General features: G+C 41.4%; 1 protein-coding gene across 12 annotated transcripts in view; it reads right to left on the bottom strand.

Annotated features, from left to right (window-relative positions):
* GBF1 (golgi brefeldin A resistant guanine nucleotide exchange factor 1) overlaps window positions 1–25168 on the bottom strand; it is a 124392-nt gene that overhangs the window by 20892 nt on the left and 78332 nt on the right. For 6 of the 12 annotated variants that reach the window (XM_055560385.1, XM_055560383.1, XM_055560388.1 and 3 more), the window contains 6 exons: window positions 9535–9666; window positions 5077–5195; window positions 4435–4543; window positions 3870–3930; window positions 2646–2700; window positions 1820–1918 (listed from right to left, as the gene is read on the bottom strand). In XM_055560385.1, coding sequence (XP_055416360.1) covers window positions 1820–1918; window positions 2646–2700; window positions 3870–3930; window positions 4435–4543; window positions 5077–5195; window positions 9535–9666 — 575 coding nt within the window. Of the gene's footprint in view, window positions 1–1819; window positions 1919–2645; window positions 2701–3869; window positions 3931–4386; window positions 4544–5076; window positions 5196–9534; window positions 9667–25168 lie in introns of those variants that run through there. The other 6 variants (XM_055560390.1, XM_055560392.1, XM_055560391.1 and 3 more) reach the window with 3 other exon arrangements.

Raw genomic sequence — 25168 nt, 5'->3', positions numbered from 1 at the left:
CCCTGCCTCTTTCTAAAGGCTGAATATACCCATGTTATCCTTGGCCTATTCAATTCCTTCTGCTATCTGAGGGATAGGCCCCCCTTCTTCCCCCAAGCCCTCCAGAATTTGGCTAACCTTTGATGTTTTGCTTAGAAAACACGTTATTTTTTTCCTCCCTACCCATATCTCCACACATAAAGGAGAGAGGCCCAACAGCTGAGCCCCACCTCCAGCTCTTAGTAACATAGCAACAGCCTAGCACTGGATTTACACTTTTTGTCCCTGCATCTCCTAAATGCCAGCAGTCATATGCCTAGAATAGAGCTTCAAGTGCTCTGAGTACTGGGGTTCCTGTGGTAAGCAGGAACCAGGATGCTCCCTCCGGGAACCACTGAAGCTCATCTGGGTCAAGTCCATGGCAAAAGAAAGTTCTGGAGGTAAGAATCAGTTGAACATACAGATAGGTCAGAAGTCCAAGAGATCAATGAGGGAAAACAGGAAGTTCCTGGCTTAAACTGGAAACTGTCACTGAGCTCCAAAAAACACTCACATCTGGGCTGACTTGTGTGAGATATCTTTTCTCTCCAGGTGGCTCCCCAATTTCAGGAACTCCAGGTAGTCCCACTTTCACTGAGAAGCCAGTCACTGAAATTCCTTCCCACACTAGGATCATATCCCTGTCTCCTTCTCAATCCTCTGAAAAGGCAGCTTTAACCTGATCATTTCAATGAGTGTTCTCTGCCTCTTGGCTGGAGTAAGAATTGAGAGACTGCCAGTTCTTACAAGTGTCTCAGTCCTTTAAAAGTATAGCTGTGCTCCCTGTTCTAAGATCCTAAGGTGGGGGCTGGGGTGAACAGTTCATGAAACTCTTCATCACCTTTTCCGTATAATTCTACTTCCAATGGACAATATAAGTTTTATTTTAAAAAAGGGGGGCAGGTTCCAGCTTAATAAGCATGGCAAAACGCAGGGTAGCCACTGAAGAGAGCTGCAACTTGAGACTAGGCAAGCACACAAATGAAACTTTGAGACGAGGCATGCAGCAAGAACACAGGCCTGCGGGCTGCCAAGTGCACACACAGTCCATCTTCAATGACCTCAATGTCCACAGCTACACCTCTAGCATGCATACTCTTGGGATGGCTTAGATAGCCCATACTGCTTTCTCTCCTTCTCCTTCCTAAAGCAGGGATACGGGGATTACAGTAACCTTTAGCTTGCACCTCTTCTAAGTTCCCCTACTTCTCAAGGACAGAGGGCCCCCTGGCCGATCACAAAGTATTTCCAGTGTCCTGGGCTAACCTGGGACCTGGCTCCTTTTCATCCATCTAGAGTCCTAAATCTTAGAATGACTCCTTTAATTGTAACCAAGAAGAAAAAGACCTCAACCAGACAGACTTTCCCTCAAAACCAAGTTCAATTATCCAGCTAGAATCAAGGTCTGTGCTTAAGCTTTTTAACGCCAGCTCTGAGACAGAGAGAGGGTAGAAAAGTGAAGGGTCTTGTTTGACGGTCCCTCATAGTTCCCCTAGAAATGGTAGATATTAAGCCTCCTCACAAGATGGCAGCAGGACCCAGGCTCTCTATCTAGGTTCACTACACAATGTGTTACCAGTTCAAGGTTTCCTTCTGCCTCCAGGCAGCCAGATGCCCCATGAAAATTCCCAACACTGCAAAGTTACAAACACATGCAGCTCTTCCAAAGCCATGAGGTATTACTAGAGAGGGGTAAATTGTGCTCTACACAGAGGACATGGGACCCAGATGTTACATATAAAAAATAAACATTTAAATAAATAAATTAATAGGGGGTAAGGAGAGGGAGAGGGAGAGAGACCTTGAGGTTCTTAAAGAGTAGTACCCTCTCTAACTGGTTCAGGGCTTTGGTCTGCTCCCCACTACTTAGCTCCAGTTTGTTGAGGAGACATGGAGAAATCTGTGAAAGACAGGCAAACGAACGATTTAAACAGAGTGAAATAAACTCAGACACAAGCCAACAGGGCACAGGGCAGGAATGGGGATGGATGGCAGGGGAAATGGGAAGGTCAGGTTCATGCACCAAATAGCCAAGGGTCAGCTTCAAGGGCAGAAGCTCGTAGGGCTGCAAGCAGAATCCTCATCAGAGGCCTGTGAAGTCCAGGGCTTCAGTTTAAGATAGAAAGAGGCCATTCTTCTGAACACCATTCTTCTCCTAGCAGTTTGAGAACCTTCTGATCTGGAGTCAGACTTGATTTATCTTGTCAGAGGCTAGCCCAAGCATGAGCCCAGTCTAATCCAGTATCAGGGGATTTTAGGTATAGCCTCTCTAGGCCTCCTACCTGCTGACAAGACTGGGCCCTGAGGGGATGGCAGGACTTTCACCTTTATCAGCATACATTTTTTGCCCAGCCTGATGGGCCTCACCCAGTTTCCATGAAGGACTGGCTCACTAGCTTACATGGTGGGTCAACAGAGATAGGCTAGAAAGAAAGGCTGGGGAAGGAGAGGTACTTGGGAAAGAGGTACCTGGAAAATTTCTTGGTAAATGAGTGATAACTATTTCTAGATTCCAAGCAAACCTGTCTAGGCAAAAGCATACTTTTGCTAAGCAAGGGTATCCAGGAAAATCCCAATAGCACAGAAGCTGGGAGATTGAAGTTTGGGTGAGGGATAGCAGATCATACCTTTTTCATGTTGGTCCCCATATAGTTCTTGGGTTCTTCTTTAAACTGAGGTAACCTGTAAGATAAGAAAATCCCATGGACTGTAATTAGGGATAACAACAAATATTCCCCTTCATTCCAGCCACAGCCCAAAGACGCTCTAGGTCAGAGTCTCTTAGGAAAAGCTAGAAAAAGAAACAGGCTAATTTCACCCTTTTCAGAGCTTCATCGAAGGGCCACAGAAATTGAGGAACATGGAACATAGACACGTTCTAAAAAAGAAGGTAGATGTCATGAGGGAAAGGTGACTAAGTATCCCTGAAGTGCAAAGGCTCTTTTCATCTTTAAACTGATACTCTCCTGCTTGTATTCACCTGGCAGATATTGCTGAAAGGCATGATATGGGAAGAGGGCAGTCTATTAAAACCCCAGGAGACTGGGCATAGGGTCAGAAGTGAAAGGCAGATGAAGTTTTGAAACCAGTAAATTTGAACCTGAGAAGTAGGAAACAATTAGCAGCAGGGTCCAGAGGCAAATCTAGTCTGTGGGTAATAAGGATTATTATTTATAGATTTGAGAGCAAAAATAAATCCCAGGGGGAAGTGTGTGTGTGTGCACGTGTTTTAATAGACTATTTAAAAAAGCAATCTTAGTTTCACAGTACACTGATTTCTTATAAAACCCTTGCTCCCCTACATGCATAACCTCCTCCATCATCAATATCCCTTAGGGGAAGCTGTAAAGCGCTCGCCTCAGGGCTAAGTTGAGGGCCTTGATGAGGGTAACCAATGGTTTTGGATTGCAAGGATACAGGACTTTCAGTGTTCAAATGAGGACAGTTCAGGCAAACCAGGATTGTTGGCTACCCTAGCCTTGGTCCTTCCTCACAGAAATTGGACTGAGCTCTGGGATCTTAGCAACCTGCTCCAGGCTCCCTTGAGTTTGGCTTCCTCTCTGGGTTTCCTTTCCCAGCTGCTACCTGCACAGAAACTGACACAAGTCTGGGAGGCAGAAGTTCTGTCAGCCTAGATCAAATAACCCTCTGCTTCCCTCTGAGGCCAAGCCAGCTCCCTCCTCCTTCTCCCTTGCATGGTAACCCTGGGCCCAGGGAACTACTCCCATCCACAATCTCAGTAGCCGCTAATGTGGCTGTGGGGTTGGCCAGGTCCCTGAAGTGGCTGTGTGGAAGCAGGCAGGCTCAAGAGGCCTGGGCAGCCAGGCTGAAGCAAACAGCAGCAGGTTTACCTTGTGAAGAGCAGCTGCACCATGTCTACGAGAGTGTGCTCTGCGGATTTTCTCAATAACTCTGCACAGGCAAAAACAAATAACACAGGTGTCATTACTTGCCGTGCTATTATCAGGAGGCTTCTCAGAGCAGACTCCCCTCCAAACCTTGTTTACTAAGGATTATATCAAACTTATTAAAACCAGCTCCAGCTCAGCCTGGCAGCCTTAACTTCACTGACCCACTAGATGGCACTACTGAGTCAGGAAAAAAAGGCACAAGGATATGTTCTCAGGGGTTGTAGGCTGGTGTCAATCCCAGAAACCTCAAAGGAAGATCTGGTTCTGGACTGAGTCAGTCTGCAATCTAGCCCAATTCCTGCCCTGGCACAAAGAGTTAAAGTCTCTTCTAGCCACAAAACAAATTGTCAAGTACAGAGACTTCAAGATCCCTATGGCTCCACAAGGTAGGTGATGGAGAAGTCATGAGTTTTCTATCTCTCTGGGGTTCAGAGACAGCATTTATATTCATACTCACAGATACTGCCCTTAGGAATGATGAAGGGCCCAGTATTCAAGCACCTACCACTGAGCCTCATTTCAAAGCAGATCCGGAAGCAAGACTGCATAATCTCACACACAGATTCATTGGTTAGGTGGGCACCTACTGGGGTCAGCAACAGAGTCCGCAGTACCTACCAGGAAGAAAAAGGAGACACTATGATAAACAAGGCAGGCTGGGTGAAGAAGGGTGTATATGAGGGGAGAGAAAGTGCCTCCTGTTTCTCTAGTCTCCTATGGAAGTGCTCAGGGGTGAGAAAGAGGTTAGCAAGAATGCTGACCTTGCTTCGGCTTGGTGCTGGTGGTCGAGTCTCTCAGAAGCTTATCTTAGAAGCTGTGTCTTTACATTATATGACCTTGAAATATTTCTCATTTCTGCCCTCGCCTACAAACCCAATGGATGGATGGCACAGATACAGTCTGCCGGAGGTACAAGTGTATTAAGGGTTCTGGTTATTTGATATCAATATCAAATTTAAAGCTTTTAATTATTTTCCTTAGAAAAAGCTTTTACTTTGGGTACGGAGCAGCTTGTTTGGAAACACAGTAGCTCTCCAAGCCTCAGTGGAGTCAAAACACAGCTTCACATTGCTGGCAGGCTTCGGTAAGTAGAGCCGGAGGCACCAGCTCCTGGCCATTAGCCTAATTGCTGTTCCCCTCCGTTTACCTGAAGGATTTTCATCAGGACAACCTCATCGCTGGCAGGATCTGTGCCCACAAAACGGGCATGGGTGACAGCATCTGCCATGTTCTCCATGCCCTCTGCTGTGCCCTCATGGGTGGGATCTGCTCCAGCAAAGAAAAAAAAGAAAGGATATGAAGAGGAGAGACAAAAAGTCAAGACGTCCTGTGTAGGGTCTATTTTGAGAGACTTTAGTTTTCTCCTCTTTAATTCTCTAACCCATGGCTCCTTGAATTACCTGAGAGTTTTTGCCCGTAACTGGCTGATATATGTTGTGCCCATCTCAGCACAAACGCTACTGTGTAAAAGTGGTTCTCAATCATATATCAGAATCATCTGGAGAGCTTGTAAAAAATAAAAATTGCTGGCCCACACCCCAAATTTTTGATTTAGTAGGTCTAGCATGGGGCCTGAGAATCTGCATTTCTAACAAGATTCCAGGTGAAGTTAGTGCTGCTGGTCAGGGGACCACACTTGGGAATCAATGGTGTAAAGGTACTCACTTGATAGAGGAAGGACCTGGAAATTTGAGGTTTTGGCCCAGAGCAAGTGCCTGGGAGGGCCAGAGCTTTGAATGCCAAGGTTGTAGCCTTTCTCTTTTCATGTGTTCTCTTTCAACACCTCTCTCTATCTGATTGCTTTTGGAATGCAGTATTCTGGTGCAACTGAGGTAGGGGAGTAGAGGTAAAAAATGGACAGTCACTGCTGCCAATATGCAGACCTGGGTGCCCATTACAGCAAATCAGAGAGCACTTCCTGCTTTGGTTTTATGCTTATTAAAAACAGTATGTCATGGACAAGAATCCCTAACTAAAGATTAAGGAGTGACAGGGGACAAACTGAAGAGGACTGGAGGCTAGCTAACTGGGAAGCAGGAGAGAGGAAGACCTTAAACTGTGAATAAGAGGAGAGATGCCAGCTCTGACAACCAGCACAGGGGTAGAAGTTAACACAAATGTTGCCAAGGAGGAAGCTGGTCCCATTCATGATTTAAATACCCACAAGGAGTAGACAAAGAGGTGACTTCTTTCAATGCTTACAAAGGTCCTCCAGGCAAGCCTGGATTGTTCTCGGGGGGCACAAATAGAAAAAAAAGATGGGAATATGACAAAAACTTTGTGAGTAACAGAGAAAACTGCTCCAGAGGTGACATGGTGTAAGATAAGAGAACCTCCTAGTTTGAAAGTGTAGGAATTAGAAGAAATTCTCCATTCTCTTTCCTTGTACCTGACAATAATGGAGTTCCTGAATTTGAAGCTCAGGGGATGGCTGAGAAACCAGAACATTTCTCTTGCAACAATGAGCCAGAACACTTTCATCGTGATTGGTTTTCATTTTTCTCTTCCATCCTGGTTAGTCTCTGATACCTGGTCAAAGACTCTCATTTCCTATTTACTTCATGACTCTACTCAGCATCATGAATGGCTACTTTAGAGGTCATGCAGAAGGAAGCCAATTTCACGATGATCTATAGTAGAGGAAGTGACCCAGCTCCTTCTATTACCCAACTCTCCATATTTCTCCCAATCAATACAGAAAATCCTATACTCTCAAGGCAGTTGCCTGAGTCCTCTCTCACAGGCTTGCTGGATAGAGTCCACAAAAGGACCTTTCCTTGCTCAGAAAATCCAGGACCTTCTTGGTGCTGTGTGGGTGTTTCAGAGCTCCTAGTGAATGGCAGCCTTGCTCTCACTGCACAAACTTCTGGGGGTTTATTTCTTCCCTTCTTTCAGTAACCTCCCTAGTTAAAGTGGTTTAAGCTCTATTGATCTTTTTGTGGCTCTTATCCTCTGAGCTTGAATGAAGTAGCAAGCTTAATTTTCTAAAAAGGCAAGTGCAAGTGACAGGTCCTTAGAACCACGGGCAGGGCCTCACAAGCCAGGCAATCAGAGACACAAATCCTGATCTGGCAGCTATGTGGGGCCAAATAAAAGGCTGGTCTTTGGAGTAGGATCTAAAATAATCCTAGAAACCTTCATCACAGGATTGAGAGATGGAGGGCAGTTCCTTCAAGAAGGGCAGCCTAAACAAAAAATTGGTTCACTTAACAGACCTTATCTTCTCCAGGACCTCTTCTTTAGAATCTCGTCCTTTCCTGGCCACCCTGGAGAAGACTGCAGGGAAATTTGCCAATCTCATCTCCTTTGCCTTCTGGCTTTCATACACTCCTTCCTGTTCCTTTTCTCATGCCCACTGCAATCACCACCTCCAGCATTCTCTTTTCCCACCACAGGAAACTCCAGTGACCAGCTGGCCTGAGGTCTCCAATGACCAGCTTGTCTGCCAAGCCAAGAAAGGCAAGAGAGTAACACTGACAAAAGAGCAGAGGGAAAAGGCATAGAGGGCAGCTACTGGAGGCCATGAAGAGAGATGACCTGCAGGTGGTGCTCAGGGCAAGGCTCTAAGCAGCTGGGCCTGATTTTTGCTTAGGACAAGTATGAAGCTAGGACCAGGGTGCCTGGAGAAGCTGATGCCCCTATTCAGAACCTAGCTGCACCAGCATATTTGCTCCCAATCCTGAATGCTTCAACTAAACAATTCCAATTTTCTAGAAAAGATAAAGGGTTTTCTTGCCTTGAACTGAAGGTCAATTTCCTTTCTTGCTAAGCTTCTACTTTTCCTGTCCCCCTACTTAGAAATAAGGACAGCTGCCTGTGTTCTATGTTCCTCACGACTGCACATGGGCAGACAACATGAGAAAAAGAATTCAAGATTTTGAGTGACAAAATCAACTAAAAAGAAATTTTAAAAATACACCATAAACAAATTCAGAGACAAACAACAGACTAGATAAAACATTTGGGCTAGATTGAGAGAAATCTGTAACACTATGATAGACAATGGGTTAATAGTCTCACTATACAAAGAACTTCTACAAACTGATAAGAAAAACAAAGACAACTCAATAAAGGAGAAGACATTCAAATTTCAAGTACAGGAATCTGTCATACAAAAGGAAATTTTATAATAAAGCTATGTGAACAAGGAAGCTTATTTCAGCATTATTGATAATGGCTCAAAATAAGAAACAATTTGAGCTTCCCTGGTAGGCTAGTGGTTAAGAATCGCCTGTCAATGCAGGAGAAATGACTTTGATCCCTGGTCTGGGAAGATTCCACATGTCCCTGAGCAACTAAGCCCATATGTCTAGAGCCTCTGCTCCCCAACAAGAGAAGCCATCACAATGAGAAGCCGGTGCACCACAACTGGCGAAAGCCCACGTGCAGCAAGGAAGACCCAGCACAGCCGAAAAGAAATAAATCTTTTCTAAAAAAAAAAAAAAAAAAAAAAAAACCCCAGAAACAACCTAAATACTAAATATTCTCCAGTAAGAGAATGATTGAGTGAACTGTGTTATATCTATACTATAGAAATTATACAGCTACCAAAAAGAAAAAAATCTTACCAGGGACTGAGGGGTAGGGGAAATGGTGTATTATTGCTTAATGATTAGAATTTCTTGTCTGGTATGATGAAAAAGTTTGAGAAACAGATGGTGGGGATGGCTGTACAACACTGTGAATGTAGTTAACGCCACTGAATTATATACTTTAATATGGCAAATTTTATATTATGTATATTTTATTACAATAAAAAAAGAACATACAAACTTCCAGTTATAAGATTAGTAAGTTCTGGGGATGTAGTGTACAGCATGATGACTGTAGTTAACAATGCTATGTTGTATGTTTGAAAGCTGCTGAGAAAACAGATCTTAAAAGTTCTCATCACACAAAAAATTTGTTACTATGTGAGGTGATGGACTTAACTAAGTATGGTAATCATTTTGCAACATATGCATGTATCAAATCATTATACTGTACATCTTAAACTAATACAATGTTATATGACAATTATAATCAATAAAATTGGAGAGAAAATAATAAATCATAGATAATTATATTATGTACACTGTTTCAATATTATTAAATGAAAAAAAGTTTAGCACACAATTCTATTTTTATTTCTTTTTAAAAAGAAGAACTTTATATATATTTATATACATGTATGGGAAGGTATAGAAAGATTCAAACCTTCCTGTTAACATCATTTAACCTAAAGAAGGATGAGGAACATTGAGAGAGACCATTAACTTTTCTTGTAGTCAGTCACCTCTTTATTATTTATCTTCTTAAAATAATCATACATTATACTGGAAAAATAAAGATAAACTAAAATCAAACCTCCAAGGGCATCATATCCCTTATGCCTCCAAAGCACAAAGAAATCAGTAGTCCCAAGGAAACCTCCTCTAACTCCCTACTCTGTACAACCTCAATCAGTGTGATGAGTAACCAAAACAATCCTATTTCTTTTCTACAAGGAAACAGAGAGCTGGGGAAAACTTTCCAGCATTACCAGCTCATTGCCTAAAGCCTGACCACCCTGGGAAAGGCAAAGAAATGAAAGGGTGTGGTCACTCAAAAAAGCCTGAGTGTTTACCTATGAGCGCATAGGACAGAAACTTGTTGACAGAGGTGAGTGCAAGTCCAGTTATAGGGCCAGTGGTATCTTCAGAGCGAATTACTTCCAGAAATGGACGAAGGAACACATTGGGCTCAATTTCTGAGAGTTCTGTAAGAAAAGAAATGAGCATGAGGAGGTGCCATCTTACAAGAAACTAAACATAGAAAAAGGCCATTTTGTCTGTGCCGTGAGGCAAAGTTCTTAGTTGCTGGGACCATCATCCTCCTTCTGGATTATCTTGAATCAAACTCCAGACACTATGTTGTTTTGTCTGTAAAATTTTTAGTTTGTAGCTCTAAAAGATTAAAAAGCTTAAAAAAAAAAAAAAAAACCCACAGTATCATTACCGTGTTTAAAAATTAACAATAAAATGGTTAAGACGGTAAATTTTATGTTTTTAATATACATATATACACACACACACACACACACACATATTTTAAACCACAGTTTAAAAATTAACAGTAATCCTTTAATATCATCAATACAGCTGGGTCAATTTTTCATGTCCATTTCACCACTCTCCCCAGGGATACACAGGTAAACCTCATCTTGAGGACAGCCAACATGGCCAAAGAGATCTCAGGATGAGCTGCTGTCTTCAGGTCTTTTGTAGTTATAATCAAGCTCACTTCTCTCAGAGATAAAGAATGCAGCACATCCCAGGAAGTTGAGGGGGAAACTTGTGGTTTATAGTCCCTTGCTGAAAAATAACTTTAAAAAGAACAAAAGGCTGTGTTGGAGGCAGTTTATAATCTATGGCCAACCTAGACAGCATATTAAAAAGCAGGACATTACTTTGCCGACAGAGGTCTGTCTAGACAAAGCTATGGTTTTTCCAGTAGTCATGTACAGATGTTAGAGTTGGACCATAAAGAAAGCTGAGCATTGATGCTTTTGAACTGTGGTGTTGGAGAAGACTCTTGAGAGTCCCTTAGAATGCAAGGAGATCAAACCAGTCAATCTTAAAGGAAATCAGTCTTGGATATTCATTGGAAGGAGTGATGCTGAGGCTGAAACTCCAATATTTCGGCCATCTGATGCGAAGAATTGACTCATTGGAAAAGACCCTGATGCTGGGAAAGATTGAAGGCAGGAGGAGAAGGAGAAGTGGACAACAGAGGATGAGATGGTTGGATGGCATCACCAATTTGATGGATATGAGTTTGAGCAAGCTCCGGGAGTTGGTAATGGACAAGGAAGCCTGGCGTGCTTACCCCACGGCGTGACCATGGGGTCACAAAGAGTCAGACACCACTGAGCTACTGAACTGGACCAAAAGGTCCTAATCACTCTCCAGCCTTCTTTCAGTCTACAGTAAGCAGAGGGCTAACTACCTTGAGATGATGAGGCAATTCATGATCTTTATTTTACAGATGAAAAAAATAAGGCTCAGACAAGACATGACTGACCCCAAATCACACAGCTAGTAAGAAGCAGAGCTGGAATTTGAACCCATACATATGGTTCTAAACCCTGCAAAAACATTACATCTATTCTACTTAATTATCAGGACAAACTCCTGAATTTAGGTTTCATTCCAGGTCTAAGAAGCTACTCTATACTGTACTTGCTCAGTACCCTACTATGCCTGGGGTTTAATTTTTGTTTTTCCATGGTGCTATCATACATCAGACACTAGCTTCCTAAAAGGATTCCTAAATAGGCTAGAAAGACTTAGGGACTGGATAAGGGCTGCCCCACCTTTAGAGACAAAAGGAAGCTGGGTTTCCTAAGCACCTCCATTTTCATGCAAATACAGGGAGCTTCCAACTCAATTCCTACCACACCCCTCTCAGGGTAAATATTCCCTGGCCTGGCTGCTCTGCAGATTAATGCTTTAATTAATTGGCAGATTGGGTAGCATTTTCCAAGCTTGTCTGTATAGTGATCACATCAGCTGTATAAAACCTGCTTCTCATCCCCCGTTACCCCCACCAAGAGATGTACGATCTGCAGAAAAAGCCTAGAGAAAAACCTTTCTCTGTGTGTGTGTGTGTGTGTGTGTGTGTGTGTGTGTGTGTGTGTGTGTGTGTGTAAGACGGTAAAGGGTTGAGATGTAAGGAATAGAAATATTTGTGAAAACTGAAACATATAAAATACCTTTAAAAAGCAGACTGAGAAAATTAAAGTCATCTAGTTCTGCTGCTTTAGGAACACAACTCTATTACATACAATTTGGTTTGTAGTCAGGTTGGGAATATTTGAGACATGAAACTGTTAAAGGGAAAAAAATCTTTTGAGATGTAGGATAGGGAACAGATTTTTCTGAGCATTCACCCAGTTGCAATACCTGTATTTGCTTTGTAGTCAAAGACGTGGGCAATTTTACAACCAGCATTTGACACTTTCAGGGCCAAGTACATTCTGCTTCTGTTTGTTTTTAAATTTTTTTAATTCGTTAAAACTGACTCTTTGAGTCCTATAAATTTTAACACACACATAGGGTGTGGGCTCCCAAAGCCAAATGACTTAATGTACCAAAGAGTAGTTTCTCTACTGTTCTCAGTAGGCTTGAAATTGATGGAAGTGTGATCTGTCTCTGCAGGGCTGCTTCAACTGAAGGTTTCGAAAGAACAAGCTCCAGTAACAAATTTTTTCTAATATTGGTTAGAAGAGCCCAGGGAGAGAAGAAATAGGCTCCCCATGCCAGTCTAGCCTTTCCACAGAGGAAAGGGCTTTTCTGAATTTAGGTCCGTGTTCATAGGTGGCCATTCCCTTAAACCTAATCTCAGTGTCTTCAGACCTCAGTCTTAGAAGGCAGGGCCTAATATTCGGCTGCATCATGTGGATGCCATTCTTGGTGTGAACTAGGCTGAGATTTGCATGTTAAGATTGTTTCGGTACTTAAAAATTTTTTTTTTTAATTTAAATTATCTTATAGTAAAATTGACTTTTTTAGTACACCTACCTATGAGTTTTTACATACACATAGATCCCTGTAAGCACTGTGTCAGTTGGAATACAGAACAGTTGGAATACAGAACAGTCTCATCACCCCAGAAAACGCCCTCTGTTATTCCTGTGTGATCACACCCTCCCCCCTACCCCAACTCCTGTGAACCACTGATCTAGTCTCTCACCACAGTTTTACGAAAGAGGTCATAAAAATGGAATCCTACAGTACGTAACCTTTTCAGGCTGATTTGTCTAAACTGCTACCTAAATCAATAGTCTGTTCCCTTTTTACTGCCAAGTAGTATTCCATTGCATGTTTCTACCACAATTTGCTTATCCATTCACTAGCTGAATGACACAGGGCTTTTCCATTTTGGGACAATTACGCATCAGTTCAGTTCAGTTCAGTCGCTCAGTCGTGTCCGACTCTTTGCGACCCCATGAATCGCAGCACTCCAGGCCTCCCTGTCCATCACCAACTCCCGGAGTTCACCCAAACTCATGTCCATAGAGCCGCTATAAACATTTGGGTACAGGTTTTTGTGTAAAGAACTTTGGTTTTCATCTCTCTGGGATTAATATCCAGGAGTAGGATTTCTGGGTAAAAGAATAAGTGTATGTTTGGTTTTATAAGAAACTGCCAAACTGTTTTTCAAGAGTCCTATACCATTTTGCATTCCTACTAGCAATGAGGATTCTGATTTCTCCACAGCCTCTCTAGTGCTTGGTATTTTCAGTACTTTTATTAAGTTATCCTAGTAAGTAAGCAGTGGTATCTTAATGTGGGTTAAATTTGCCTTTCCCTAATGGCCAGTGACATCAAACACCATTTGGTGATCTGTCTGTCCAAATCATTTGCCCATTTTTTGATGGAGTTGTTTTCTTACTGTTGAGTTTAGAGACTTAAACAAGTGCCTACTCTGGATTCAAATTCAGACTTAAACTGAAGAAAGTAGGGGAAACCACTAGACCATTCAGGTATGACCTAAGTCAAATCCCTTATGATTATACAGTGGAAGTGAAAAATAGATTTAAGGGACTAGACCTGATAGACAGAGTGCCTGATGAACTATGGATGGAGGTTCATGACATTGTACAGGAGACAGGGAACAAGATCATCCCCAAGAAAAAGAAATTCAAAAAAGCAAAATGGCTGTCTGAGGAGGCCTTACAAATAGCTGTGAAAAGAAGAGAAGCAAAAAGCAAAAGAGAAAAGGAAAGATATACCCATTTGAATGCAGAATTCCAAACAATAGCAAGGAGAGATAAGAAAGCCTTCCTCAGTGATCAGTGCAAAGAAATAGAGGAAAACAATACAATGGGGAAAACTAGAGATCTTTTCAAGAAAATTAGAGATACCAAGAGAACATTTCATGCAAAGATGGGCTCAATGAAGGACAGAAATGGTATGGACCTAACAGAAGCAAGTGGCCTTAGAAAGCATCACTACAAACAAAGCTAGTGGAGGTGATGGAATTCCAGTTGAGCTATTTCAAATCCTGAAAGATGATGCTGGGAAAGTGCTGCACTCAATATGCCAGCAAATTTGGAAAACTCAGCAGTGGCCACAGGACTGGAAAAGGTCAGTTTTCATTCCAATCCCAAAGAAGGGCAATGCCAAAGAATGCTCAAACTAACGTACAATTCCACTCATCTCACACGCTAGTAAAGCAATGCTCAAAATTCTCCCAGCCAGGCTTCAGCAGTATGTAAACCGGGAACTTTCAGATGTTCAAGCTGGTTTTAGAAAAGGCAGAGGAACCAGAGATCAAATTGCCAACATCCACTGGATCATGGAAAAAGCACGAGAGTTCCAGAAAAACATCTATTTCTGCTTTATTGACTATGCCAAAGCCGCTGACTGTGTGGATCACAATAAACTGGAAAATTCTGACACAGATGAGAATACCAGACCACCTGACCTGCCTCTTGAGAAACATATATGCAGGTCAGGAAGCAACAGTTAGAACTGGACATGGAACAAGAGACTGGTTCCAAATAGGAAAAGGAGTACGTCAAGGCTGTATATTGTCACCCTATTTATTTAACTTATATGCAGAGTACATCATGAGAAATGCTGGGCTGGAGGAAGCACAAGCTGGAATCAAGATTGCTGGGAGAAATATCAATAACCTCAGATATGCAGATGACACCACCCTTATGGCAGACAGTGAAGAAGAACTAAAGTGCCTCTTGATGAAAGTGAAAGAGGAGAGTGAAAAAGTTGGCTTAAAGCTCAACATTCAGAAAACAAAGATCACAGCATCCGGTCCCATCACTTCATGGCAAACAGATGGGGAAACAGTGGCTGATTTTATTTTGGGGGGCTCCAAAATCACTGCAGATGGTGATTGCAGGCATGAAATTAAAAGACGCTTACTTCTAGGAAGGAAAGTTATGACTAACCTAGATAGCATTTTAAAAAGCAGAGACATTACTTTGTCAACAAAGGTCAGTCTAGTCAAGGCTATGGTTTTTCCAGTGGTCATGTATGGATGTGAGAGTTGGACTATAAAGAAAGCTGAGTGCCGAAGAATTGATGCTTTTGAACTGTGGTGTTGGAGAAGACTCTTGAGAGTCCCTTGGACTGCAAAGAGATCCAACCAGTCCATTCTAAAGGAGATCAGTCCTGCGTGTGCATTGGAAGGACTGATGCTGAAGCTGAAACTCCAATACTTTGGCCACCTGATGCAAAGAGCTGACTCATTTGAAAAGACCCTGATGCTGGGAAAGATTGAAGGTGGGAGGAGAAGGGGACGACAGGATGAGATGGTTGGATGGCATCACCGATTCAATGGACATGGGTTTGGGCAAACTCCGGGAGTTGGTGATGGACAGGGAGGCCTGGCGTGCTGTGGTTCACGGGGTGGCAAAGTGTCAGACGTGACTGAGTGACTAAACTGACTGATGAGCTTCAGATGAAAGTGGTTCTTTTTTTTGTGCATATGATGTTCTGTTGTCCCAACAGCATTTGTTAAAAAAAAAAATCCTTTCTTCATTGATTTGTCTTTGCACCTTTGTCAAAATTCAACTGGCCTTATCAATCAATAGATTAAATGCAATACCTATCAAAATACCCATGATATTTTTCACAGAACTAAAATTTATATGGAATTATAAAAGATCCAGAATTGTGAAAGTAGTCCTGGGGGAAAAGAACAAAGCAGGAGACATAACCCTCTCAGACTTCACAGAATACTACAAAGCTGCTGCTGCTGCTGCTGCTGCTGCTGCTAAGTCGCTTCAGTCGTATCCGACTCTGTGCGACCCCATAGATGGCAGCCCACCAGGCTCCCCCGTCCCTGGGATTCTCCGGGCAAGAATACTGGAGTGGGTTGCCATCTCCTTCTCCAATGCATGAAAGTGAAAAGTGAAAATGAAGTCACTCAGTAGTGTCCAACTCTTTGCGACCCCATGGACTGCAGCCTATCAGGCTCCTCCGTCCATGGGATTTTCCAGGCAAGAGTACTGGAGTGGGGTGCCATTGCCTTCTCCGACTACAAAGCTAACAGTACTCAATATAGCTTGGTATTGGTAGAAATACAGATATATGAATCAATGTAACAGCATAAAAAGCCCAGAAATATACTCATACACTTATGGACAATAAATCTTTGAAAAGGAAAAAGAATATACAATGGGTAGACAGTTTCTTCAGCAAACAGTTGGAGAAGTTGGGACAGCCACATGTAAATCAATGAAGCTAGAACACAGCCTCACACCATACACAAAAATAAACTAAAAAATAGCTTAAAGACTTAAAACACCATAAAACTCCTAGAAGATAACACAGGCAAAACATTCTCTGACAAAAATCATACCAATGTTTTCCTAGATCCATCTCCCAAGGCAATAGAAACAAAAGAAAAAATAAACAAATGGGTCCTAATTAAACGTACAAGCTTTCACACAGCAAAGGAAACCATAAATGGAAGGAAAAGACAATCTACGGACTCGGAGGAAATATTTACAAATGATGCACCTGACAAGGACTTAATTTCCAAATTATACAAACAAGTCCTATAATTAAATAACAAAAAAACAAACAACTCCATTGAAAAATGGGCAGGAGACCTAAACAGATACTTTCAAAGAAGACATACAGATGGCCAATAGGCACACGAAAAGATGTTCATCACTGCTAGTTACAGAAATGCAAATCAAAAATACAATGAGGTACCACCTCATACCAGTGAAAATGGCCATCTTTAAAAAGTCTACAAATAATAAACACTAGAGAGGTTGTGAAGAAAAGGGAACCCTCCTACACTGTTTGTGGGAATGTAAATTGGTGCAGCCATTATGGAGAACAGTATGGAAGTCCCTCAAAAAACTAAAATTAGAGTAGACTATGATCCAGCAATCCCATTCCTCATATACCCTGATAAAACTATAACTTAAAAAGATACACACACCCCTATGTTCACAGCAGCACTATTTACAACAGCCAAGACAAGACACAACCTAAATGTCCATCCACAGAGGAATGGATAAAGATACGGTACATATATGCATTGGAATATCACTCAGCCATTAAAAAGAATGAAATAATGCCATTTGCAGCAACATGGATAAACCTAGAGATTGTCATACTGAGTGAAGCAAGTCAGACAGAGAAGAAAAAATATTGTATAACATGCCTTATATGTGGACTCTAAAATGACATGATACAAATGAACTTACTTACAAAACAGAAAGAAACTCAACAGACTTAGAGAATGAACTTATGGTTGCCAGGGAGAAAGGATGGGGGAAGAAATAGGGAGTCTGGGATAGACATGTACACACTGTTATATTTTACATGGATGACTAACAAGGACCTACTGTATAGCACATCAAACTCTGCTCAATGTTATGTGGCAGCTTGGATGTGAGCGGAGTTTGGGAGAGAATGGATGCGTGTATATGTATGGCTGAGTCTCTTTGCTGTCCACCTGAAACTATCACAACATTGTTAATCATCTATCAGTTCAGTCAGTCGTTCAGTTGTGTCTGACTCTTTGCAACCCCATGGACTGCAGCATGCCAGGCCTCCCTGCCCATCACCAACTCCTAGAGTTTACTCAAACCCATGTCCATTGAGTCGGTGATGCCATCCAACCTTCTCATCCCCTGTGACCCCCTTCTCCTCCCGCCTTCAATCTTTCCCAGCATCAGGGTCTTTTCAAATGAGTCAGTTCTTTGCATCAGGTGGCCAAAGGATTGGAGTTTCAGCTTCAGCATCAGTCCTTTCCAATGAATATTTAGGACTGATTTCCTTTAGGATTGACTGGCTGGATCTCCTTGCAGTCCAAGGGACTCTCAAGAGTCTTCTCCAACACCACAGTTTAAAAGCATCAATTCTTCACTGCCCAGCTTTCTTTACAGTCCAACTCTCACATCCCTATATGACTACTGGAAAAACCATAGTTTTGACTAGATGGACCTTTGTTGGCAAAGTAATGTCTCTGCTTTTTAACATGCTGTCTAGCCTATTAATCATCTATACTCCAATACAAAATAAATAGTTAAAAATAAAAAGAAGTTGTGGTGTAAATATATAAGGCATTATGGATGGATGGATCTAGAAATTATAATAAATAAGTCAAAAAGAGAAAGACAAATACCATAATATATCACTTATATATGGAATCTAAATACTACACAAATGAACAGATCTAAGAAACAAAATTGGACTTACAGATACACGGAGAACAGACTTGTGGTTAACAAGAGGGAGTGGGTGGGGGAGGTAGGGACTGAGAGTTTGGGATTAGCAGATGCAAACTATTATATACAGGATGAATAAATAACAAGCTCCTACTGTATAGCACAGGGAACTACATTCAATATCCTGTGATAAGCCATAATGGAAAAGAGTATGAAGAGAATATATATATATATGTATGTATAACTGAATCACTTAGTTGTATAGCAGAAATTAACACATTATAAATTGACTATACTTCAATACAATTTTTAAAAAATCAGGTGGCCTTATTTGTTTGTCTATTCTGAGTTCTCTGTTCTGTTCTACTCATCTGTGTGTCAATCTCTGTGACAATATCACACTCTCTTGATTACTACAGCTATATTCTAAATCTTAAAATCAGGTGGTGTGATTCTTCCAATTTACTTCTTTTTTTTTAGTACTGTTTCCAGTATTTCCAGTATTCTAGTTCTTCTTTCTTTCCATTTTAACATGGTAAACTTGTCTATTTTTGCAAAAAGAATCTTGGAAGTTTTACAGGAATTGCACTGAGTCTATAGTTCAACTTGGAGATGAAATGACCCCTTTATTATGTTGTGCCTACTAATCCATGCACACGGTATGTCTTCGTATTTACTACTTCTTGATATTTTTCATCAGTGTACTGTAATTTTCAGCATACAGGTTCTATACATGTTTTTTTAGATTTATACATAAGTATTTAATTTTATTTGGCATATTTGTAAGTAGTATGTGTTTTAATTTTCAGTTTCCAGATGTTCATTGTTAGAATATAGAAATGTGATTGATCTCTGTCTGTTGACCTTGTATCCTGTGACCTTACTAAATTCAGTTATTCATTCTAGGATTTTTTTGTGGGGAGGGGTAGCTTCCTTGGGGTTTTCTACATGGACAATTATGTTTTCTGCAAATAGTGACAGTTTTCTTTCTTTTTAAAAATATTTATTTATTTGGCTGTGCCGGGTCTTAGTTGTGGCATGTGGGACCTAGCTCTCCGAGCAGGGATCAAACCCAGGCCCCCTGCATTACGAGCAGGGGCCACCAGGGAGGTCCCTGTTTCTTTCCTTTCAATTTACATGCCTTTTATTTCCTCTTCTTGTCTCACTATTGGTTAGGATTTCTAGTACTATAAAAGTAGATATCTTGTTTTATTCCCAATTTTAGGATAAATGCATTCAGTGTTTCATTGTGAAGTATGTTATTAGCCATAAGTTTTTGTAGATGTTCATGATCAAAAATGGATGTTTTATTGTCAGATGCCTTTTCTTCAACAACTGATATGATCAGGTGATTCTTTTTCTTTAGATAGTTAATATGGTAGATTAATTGATTTTCAGATATTGAATCAGCCTGTATTCCCAGGATTAACCTCATCAGCCTTAGTATATTAATTATTTTTATATACTGTTAGATCTGACTTGCTAACCTTGTGCTTCTGAAGAGGACAGAGCTCAATGTGGCATTGATAGGCTTTGAGGGGGCAGGAGTGACACCATACAGAGGCTTGGACAACGTCCCATGAAAAACTCTCTGGATGTGACCCTCACAAAATATACAATTCAGTCAACAGACAAGGAATCATTAGTCTCACTCCTACTAATAACCAGGCATATGATACCTAAGCTCATATGTCAGATTAGATAGTTGGAATCTGATTGCTACAATACATCCATTCCAGCATTTCCGTTCTGTGAGTCATGCTTTATGGAAATTTAGTGATGGAAAACTAAAAGGGCTGGACTTTTCAAAGAACCCACCAGGAACCTTCACTATCACCTTCATTCCCCTACTCTTCCAAAAAAAGAGAATGATGGTACATTGAAATCACTTTCCCAAGAAAATCTGGTCTAGGCAGAACTGGAGTTTTGACCTCTAGTTTGAACTGCTGATTCAACTCTACTGCTTCCTATGAATCCAGAAAAGAAAAATATCTGGTGTTCTATCTTCTGGTTCATTCTGCCCAGGAATTGAGATTCAATTGTCTAGATCTTCTTTGGAAGAGTAGGAAGACTGCCTGAGTCCTTCAGGGAAAAGGTGCCATGATGCTGCTCATAGTAAGCAGGCTGAGTAATTTCACAACCAAGGAGACATCTGACACCCCTGGCCAAGTAGCCAAAATTCCCACCCTGGAAGGCTGTCAACCTCAAGGCACAAACAGTTCAGTAAACAGAGTGCAGATCAGGTAGAGGGGTGCTCTGAAGGTGACTAATTCATGTTCTAAGATGGGAAGATAAAAAAGGAATGGGTACAAGGAAGAGGTGACTGCAGCCATGAAATTAAAAGATGCTTGCTCCTTGGAAGAAAAGCTATGACCAACCTAGACAGCATATTAAAAAGCAGAGACATTACGTTACCAACAAAGGTCTGTCGAGTCAAAGCTATGGTTTTTCCAGTAGTCATATAGGGATGTGAGAGTTGGGACTATAAAGAAAACTGAGCACCAAAGAACAGATGCTTTTGAACTGTGGTGTTGGAGAAGACTCTTGAGAGTCCCTTGGACTGCAAGGACATCAGCCAGTCAATCCTAAAGGAAATCAGTCCTGAATAGGACTGATGCTGAAGCTCAAAAACCAATACTCTGACCACCTGATGCGAAGAACTGACTCATTTGAAAAGACCCTGATACTGGCAAAGATCGAAGGTGGGAGGAGAAGGGGACAACAGAGGATGAAATGGTTGGATGGCATCACCAACTCAATGGGCAGGAGTTTGAGTAAACTCTGGGAGTTGGTGATGGACAGCAAGGCCTGGTGTGCTGCAGTCCATGGGGTCACAAAGAGCCAGACATGACTGAGTGACTGAACTGAACTGAACAAGGAAGAGGGGGAATTCAACTCCCATTGGAGAAAGAACACTTGGGATCCTTCGAGGACTAGGCCACCTGCTTCTCAAATCAAGTCCAGGTCCAACTTCTAGTCAGTCAGTGCCCAGTAAGAATAATCAAACAAGACTTATTAAACTATTTCTGGAGAAGCTGTAGGCCACTTGAACACAAAGCAAACTAAATCTTCAGAGGTTTCTTGATGGTGTTCTGCTCTTACTCTGCTCAACATCAGTGAACAGGGCTCTCACCTCCCTATATTATAGCATTAACAGGTAAGTCTCAGTTTGGCCTAAAGTCAAGTCGAGAATCTGTGGATGACTCCTAAGTCTTTTGTCTTCTCAGATAATGCAGTGGCCTGTCCAAAAGGAGATGAATAGTGACACTGTTTTGTCTTCCCACATCAGAGCTGATACCTTTTCTGATAATCTATGTCAAAGGCCTCAACATGTGGTGCTATGCACTGCCCTTGGACAAAAGGGAACAATCTCTTCTCAGCATACAAGGGAGCAGTCACCATCCTCCCAGGAGGCATGTGTTCTCCAGCCTGCAGCAGCCTTTTCTCATTTGGCCAGCATTGGGCTGGCACATTCCTGAGCCAAAATGCACACATAAGCTGCTTTCCCTGGTAGTGAAGCTCTTTACTCCTGAGTGACTCTTATCAGGGACGGTTGGGCATTCTCAATTGGATTACGCTGACAAGGAAAAACTCCCGCGGTATATTATTTCAACACCATTTGACTTCAGAAATGCTTGTCTCGACCCCTTTTGCTCTCAGAGCCTACTTCTTCCTAGAGGGTCACCAGCCTGCTCCCATCCTAACTCTTCATCCTGCAAATATTGGCTCATGTTCCTGGAGACAGAATATCATCATTCACAAGGTAGATCATGTATAACAGACTAATGAATCAGAGCATGATAAAAACAGAAGTCTAGTTCATTTACCCCACTTGACATTTCTGTATCTAGAGACACAGGACAGAATTATTTGAGCATAAAAAGCTCTCTGCTTCTGGGCTTTTATGTCTATGCCTGCACATTCCATTTTAGGAGAAAGTGTTAGATCCTCCTATTTTTTTTTTTTTTTTGGTGTGCCATGCAGGATCTTAGTTTCCCCACCAGAGATTAAACTGGTGTCCTCTGCATTGGAAGCACAGAGTCTTAATCACTGGACCACCAGGGAAGTCCAGGTCCTCATATTCTACTTCTCTGACTAAACTATACCTAGGAATATTTCTTGTAAAAGTCAAAGTAAGATTGAGAATGAGCTACAAATGGAATTTTTGAGAAACTGTAAGTTCATAGGAAAGAGCTGTACTCTTTGGTCACTAGGGGACATCAGGAGTAGTGTGGTCCAAAGGATAAGCCAAACTAAACTTTGGTGGAGCCAGAAGCCTCTGAAATATCTGCCACACCTTTATTTCCAGCCTTGAAAGGTTAGGTGGGGATTTAGGCTTGATTTCAAGATCTGATTTGAGAGAAGGCTGCCAAAGAGCAGCTCTCAGAAAATTACCTAGTCTGGGCTTAAGGGTTAAACCCTGATAACCGTTTGCAACCCTGTCCCATACAACAAGAGAAACAAACAAACAAAAAGTGCTATGCCCAGTCTTGGTCTGTCACTGTATGTGACCTTGGGCAAACACTTCACTTCTTTGGACCATAGTTTTCTCATCCACAGGGTTTTCCTGGGGAAGATGGTGGTAGGAGTACACAGTTTAATGAAATTCTTTAAGGCTCCCTTTAGACCCTCCAAGCTTATTCTAAAGACAAAGTACAGTTTGGGAATAAATAAACAAGAATGTAGACAGTCTGCTACAAAGGTAGCCTGGGGGAAAAGCAAGCCTGGTTTGTTTGTCTAAGCTCCTGACAGTGGATCCTCTTTTTCTAGATATCATCCAGTAGTTTCCCAGATCTGTTTCCTATTTTCAAACAAATGCTTAGTTTCTCAAAGTGCCTTCAGACTGCATCGGGGGTGGGAGGCAGATTATCTCTGATATTATGACCCTTTAAGAAACAAAGTATGAAGGTTCCCTGGTGGCTTAGTGCTAAAGTATCCACCTGCCAACCCAGGAGACCACAGGTTTCATCCCTGATCTGGAAGGATCCCACATGCCATGGAGCAACTAAGCGTGTGCACAACTTCTGAGCCTGTGCTCTGCAACAAGAGAAGCCATCCTAGTGAGGAGCCCAAGTACAACTAGAGAGTAGCCCCTGCTCTCCAAAACTAGCAATGAAGACCCAGCACAGCCAAAAATAAATTTTAAAAGTTTTTTTTGTTGTTGTTAAAGTACAGTGATAGCGTAATCACTACCACATCCAGGTACAAGGTGAGTCTATGGGTCTACCTAGAGCCTACATGGTACAAACCACCTTACACTAAGAAAGGCAAATTATGTTTAACACTTCGCCCTTTAAAAATCCCTTGAGAAGTATTCATTTTTCAGGCTAGTATCTCCCTCAAAAGCCAACTCAACCTCTTTTTATGAATCAAAAAATCAAATCTTAACTTTTACTCTAATTAAACATAAGCAATTCCTGAACTTATGCATCTTGGGGTTTTATTAAAAGTCTGATGATCCCAAGAATTAGAAATCATAAATTTATATTTTTTTCCAAGCTGTCTTTGATAAGTAATTTGTAGGTCACGTTCATGAAGTCCCAACCCAAGTCAGAGATGACATAAAAACTACTCTCCTTCTTCCGTAGACATCTGGCCTCCAAATGTTCAAAATGATCAAAAAGAAAAGAGTTTTTGGCATTTACATATGTTCTCTGGCTCAAACACCTTGTCAGGACCTGGGTCATCTCTGTCTCTACAGCAGGTCCATCTCTCCTTAGGGAGAGGATAGAAAAGAAGATGTATTTTTTTCAGATTGAAATCTCTTGACAGCATATAGAGCCAAAGCAGGCTATTTCCCAAATATCTCTGCTCCTGAAATCCTCACTTTTATAAGCTCCTCCTTGTTGAGTAGGACCACTGTGGTCTGCCTGATGTCAAATTCAGCCTTCACTTTCAGAAGGTAAGATAGGAACTTAAAAGGCAGCGCACACATGGGAAAATACTTTTAATTTACTGGATGACTTTCTTCAATATGATACATAATCCTGATTGAAAGAATTCCAAGCTTCCCACCTTGGACATTAATAACCAGTTAAATATTATTTACAGTTAAACAGTTATTTAAACTGTTAAATAACCAGTTTAGCTTGATTGAAAGAAGTCCAAGCTTCCCACCTTGGACATTAATAACCAGTTAAATATTATTTACAGTTAAACAGTTATTTAAACTGTTAAATAACCAGTTTAGCTTGATTGAAAGAAGTCCAAGCTTCCCACCTTGGACATTAATAACCAGTTAAATATTATTTACAGTTAAACAGTTATTTAAACTGTTAAATAACCAGTTTAGCTTGCTGCTAGGAGCTGCTATCTATACCACCTACAAGAAGAATCCAATTCCATTGCTCGAGCAGGACAACAACCTTAAGCAGCCTCAGACATCAGCAACAGCTACATACTAAACTAATTATCGTATGTAGATAATTTTTATCTTCCCATTTTGAACTGTGGTGTTGGAGAAGACTCTTGAGAGTCCCTTGGACTGCAAGGAGATCAAACCAGTCAATCCTAAAGGAAATCAGTCGTTGAATGTTCATTGGAAGGACTGATGCTGAAGCTCCAATACTTTGGCCACCTGATGTGAAGAACTGACTCATTAGAAAAGACCCTGATGCTAGGAAAGATTGAAGGCAGGAGGAGAAGAGGATGACAGAGGATAAGATGGTTGGATGGCATCACCGACTCAATGGACATGAGTTTGAGCAAGCTCTGGGAATTGGTGATGGACAGGGAAGCCTGGCATGCTCCAGTTCACGGGGTCACAGAGTTGGACACGACTGAGCAATTGAACTGATCTGAACTGAATAGCCCTGAGGAATAATATTACTGTTCCCATTTTACAGATAAGAAAACCAAGGCTCTATGAAGTTAAATGACTTGCCCAAAGTCACACAATAAGTGGAAGTGGTAGAATTCAAATCCAGGTCTGTTATGGACTATGTTCTTAAACATTATACTATGCTATTGCTATGGGTTTACTATTAGATATATTAACCGCATAACACGGATGGCAAATAAAAATGTATAACTTAACTATCCTAGAATTGAAGTTTCTTCTGTA

This window comes from Bubalus kerabau, chromosome 22 (genome assembly GCF_029407905.1).
Source record: "Bubalus kerabau isolate K-KA32 ecotype Philippines breed swamp buffalo chromosome 22, PCC_UOA_SB_1v2, whole genome shotgun sequence".
Lineage (NCBI taxonomy): Eukaryota > Metazoa > Chordata > Mammalia > Artiodactyla > Bovidae > Bubalus > Bubalus kerabau.
Note: the sequence above shows the minus strand (reverse complement) of the source record. Positions and strands in the feature narration are given on the sequence as shown.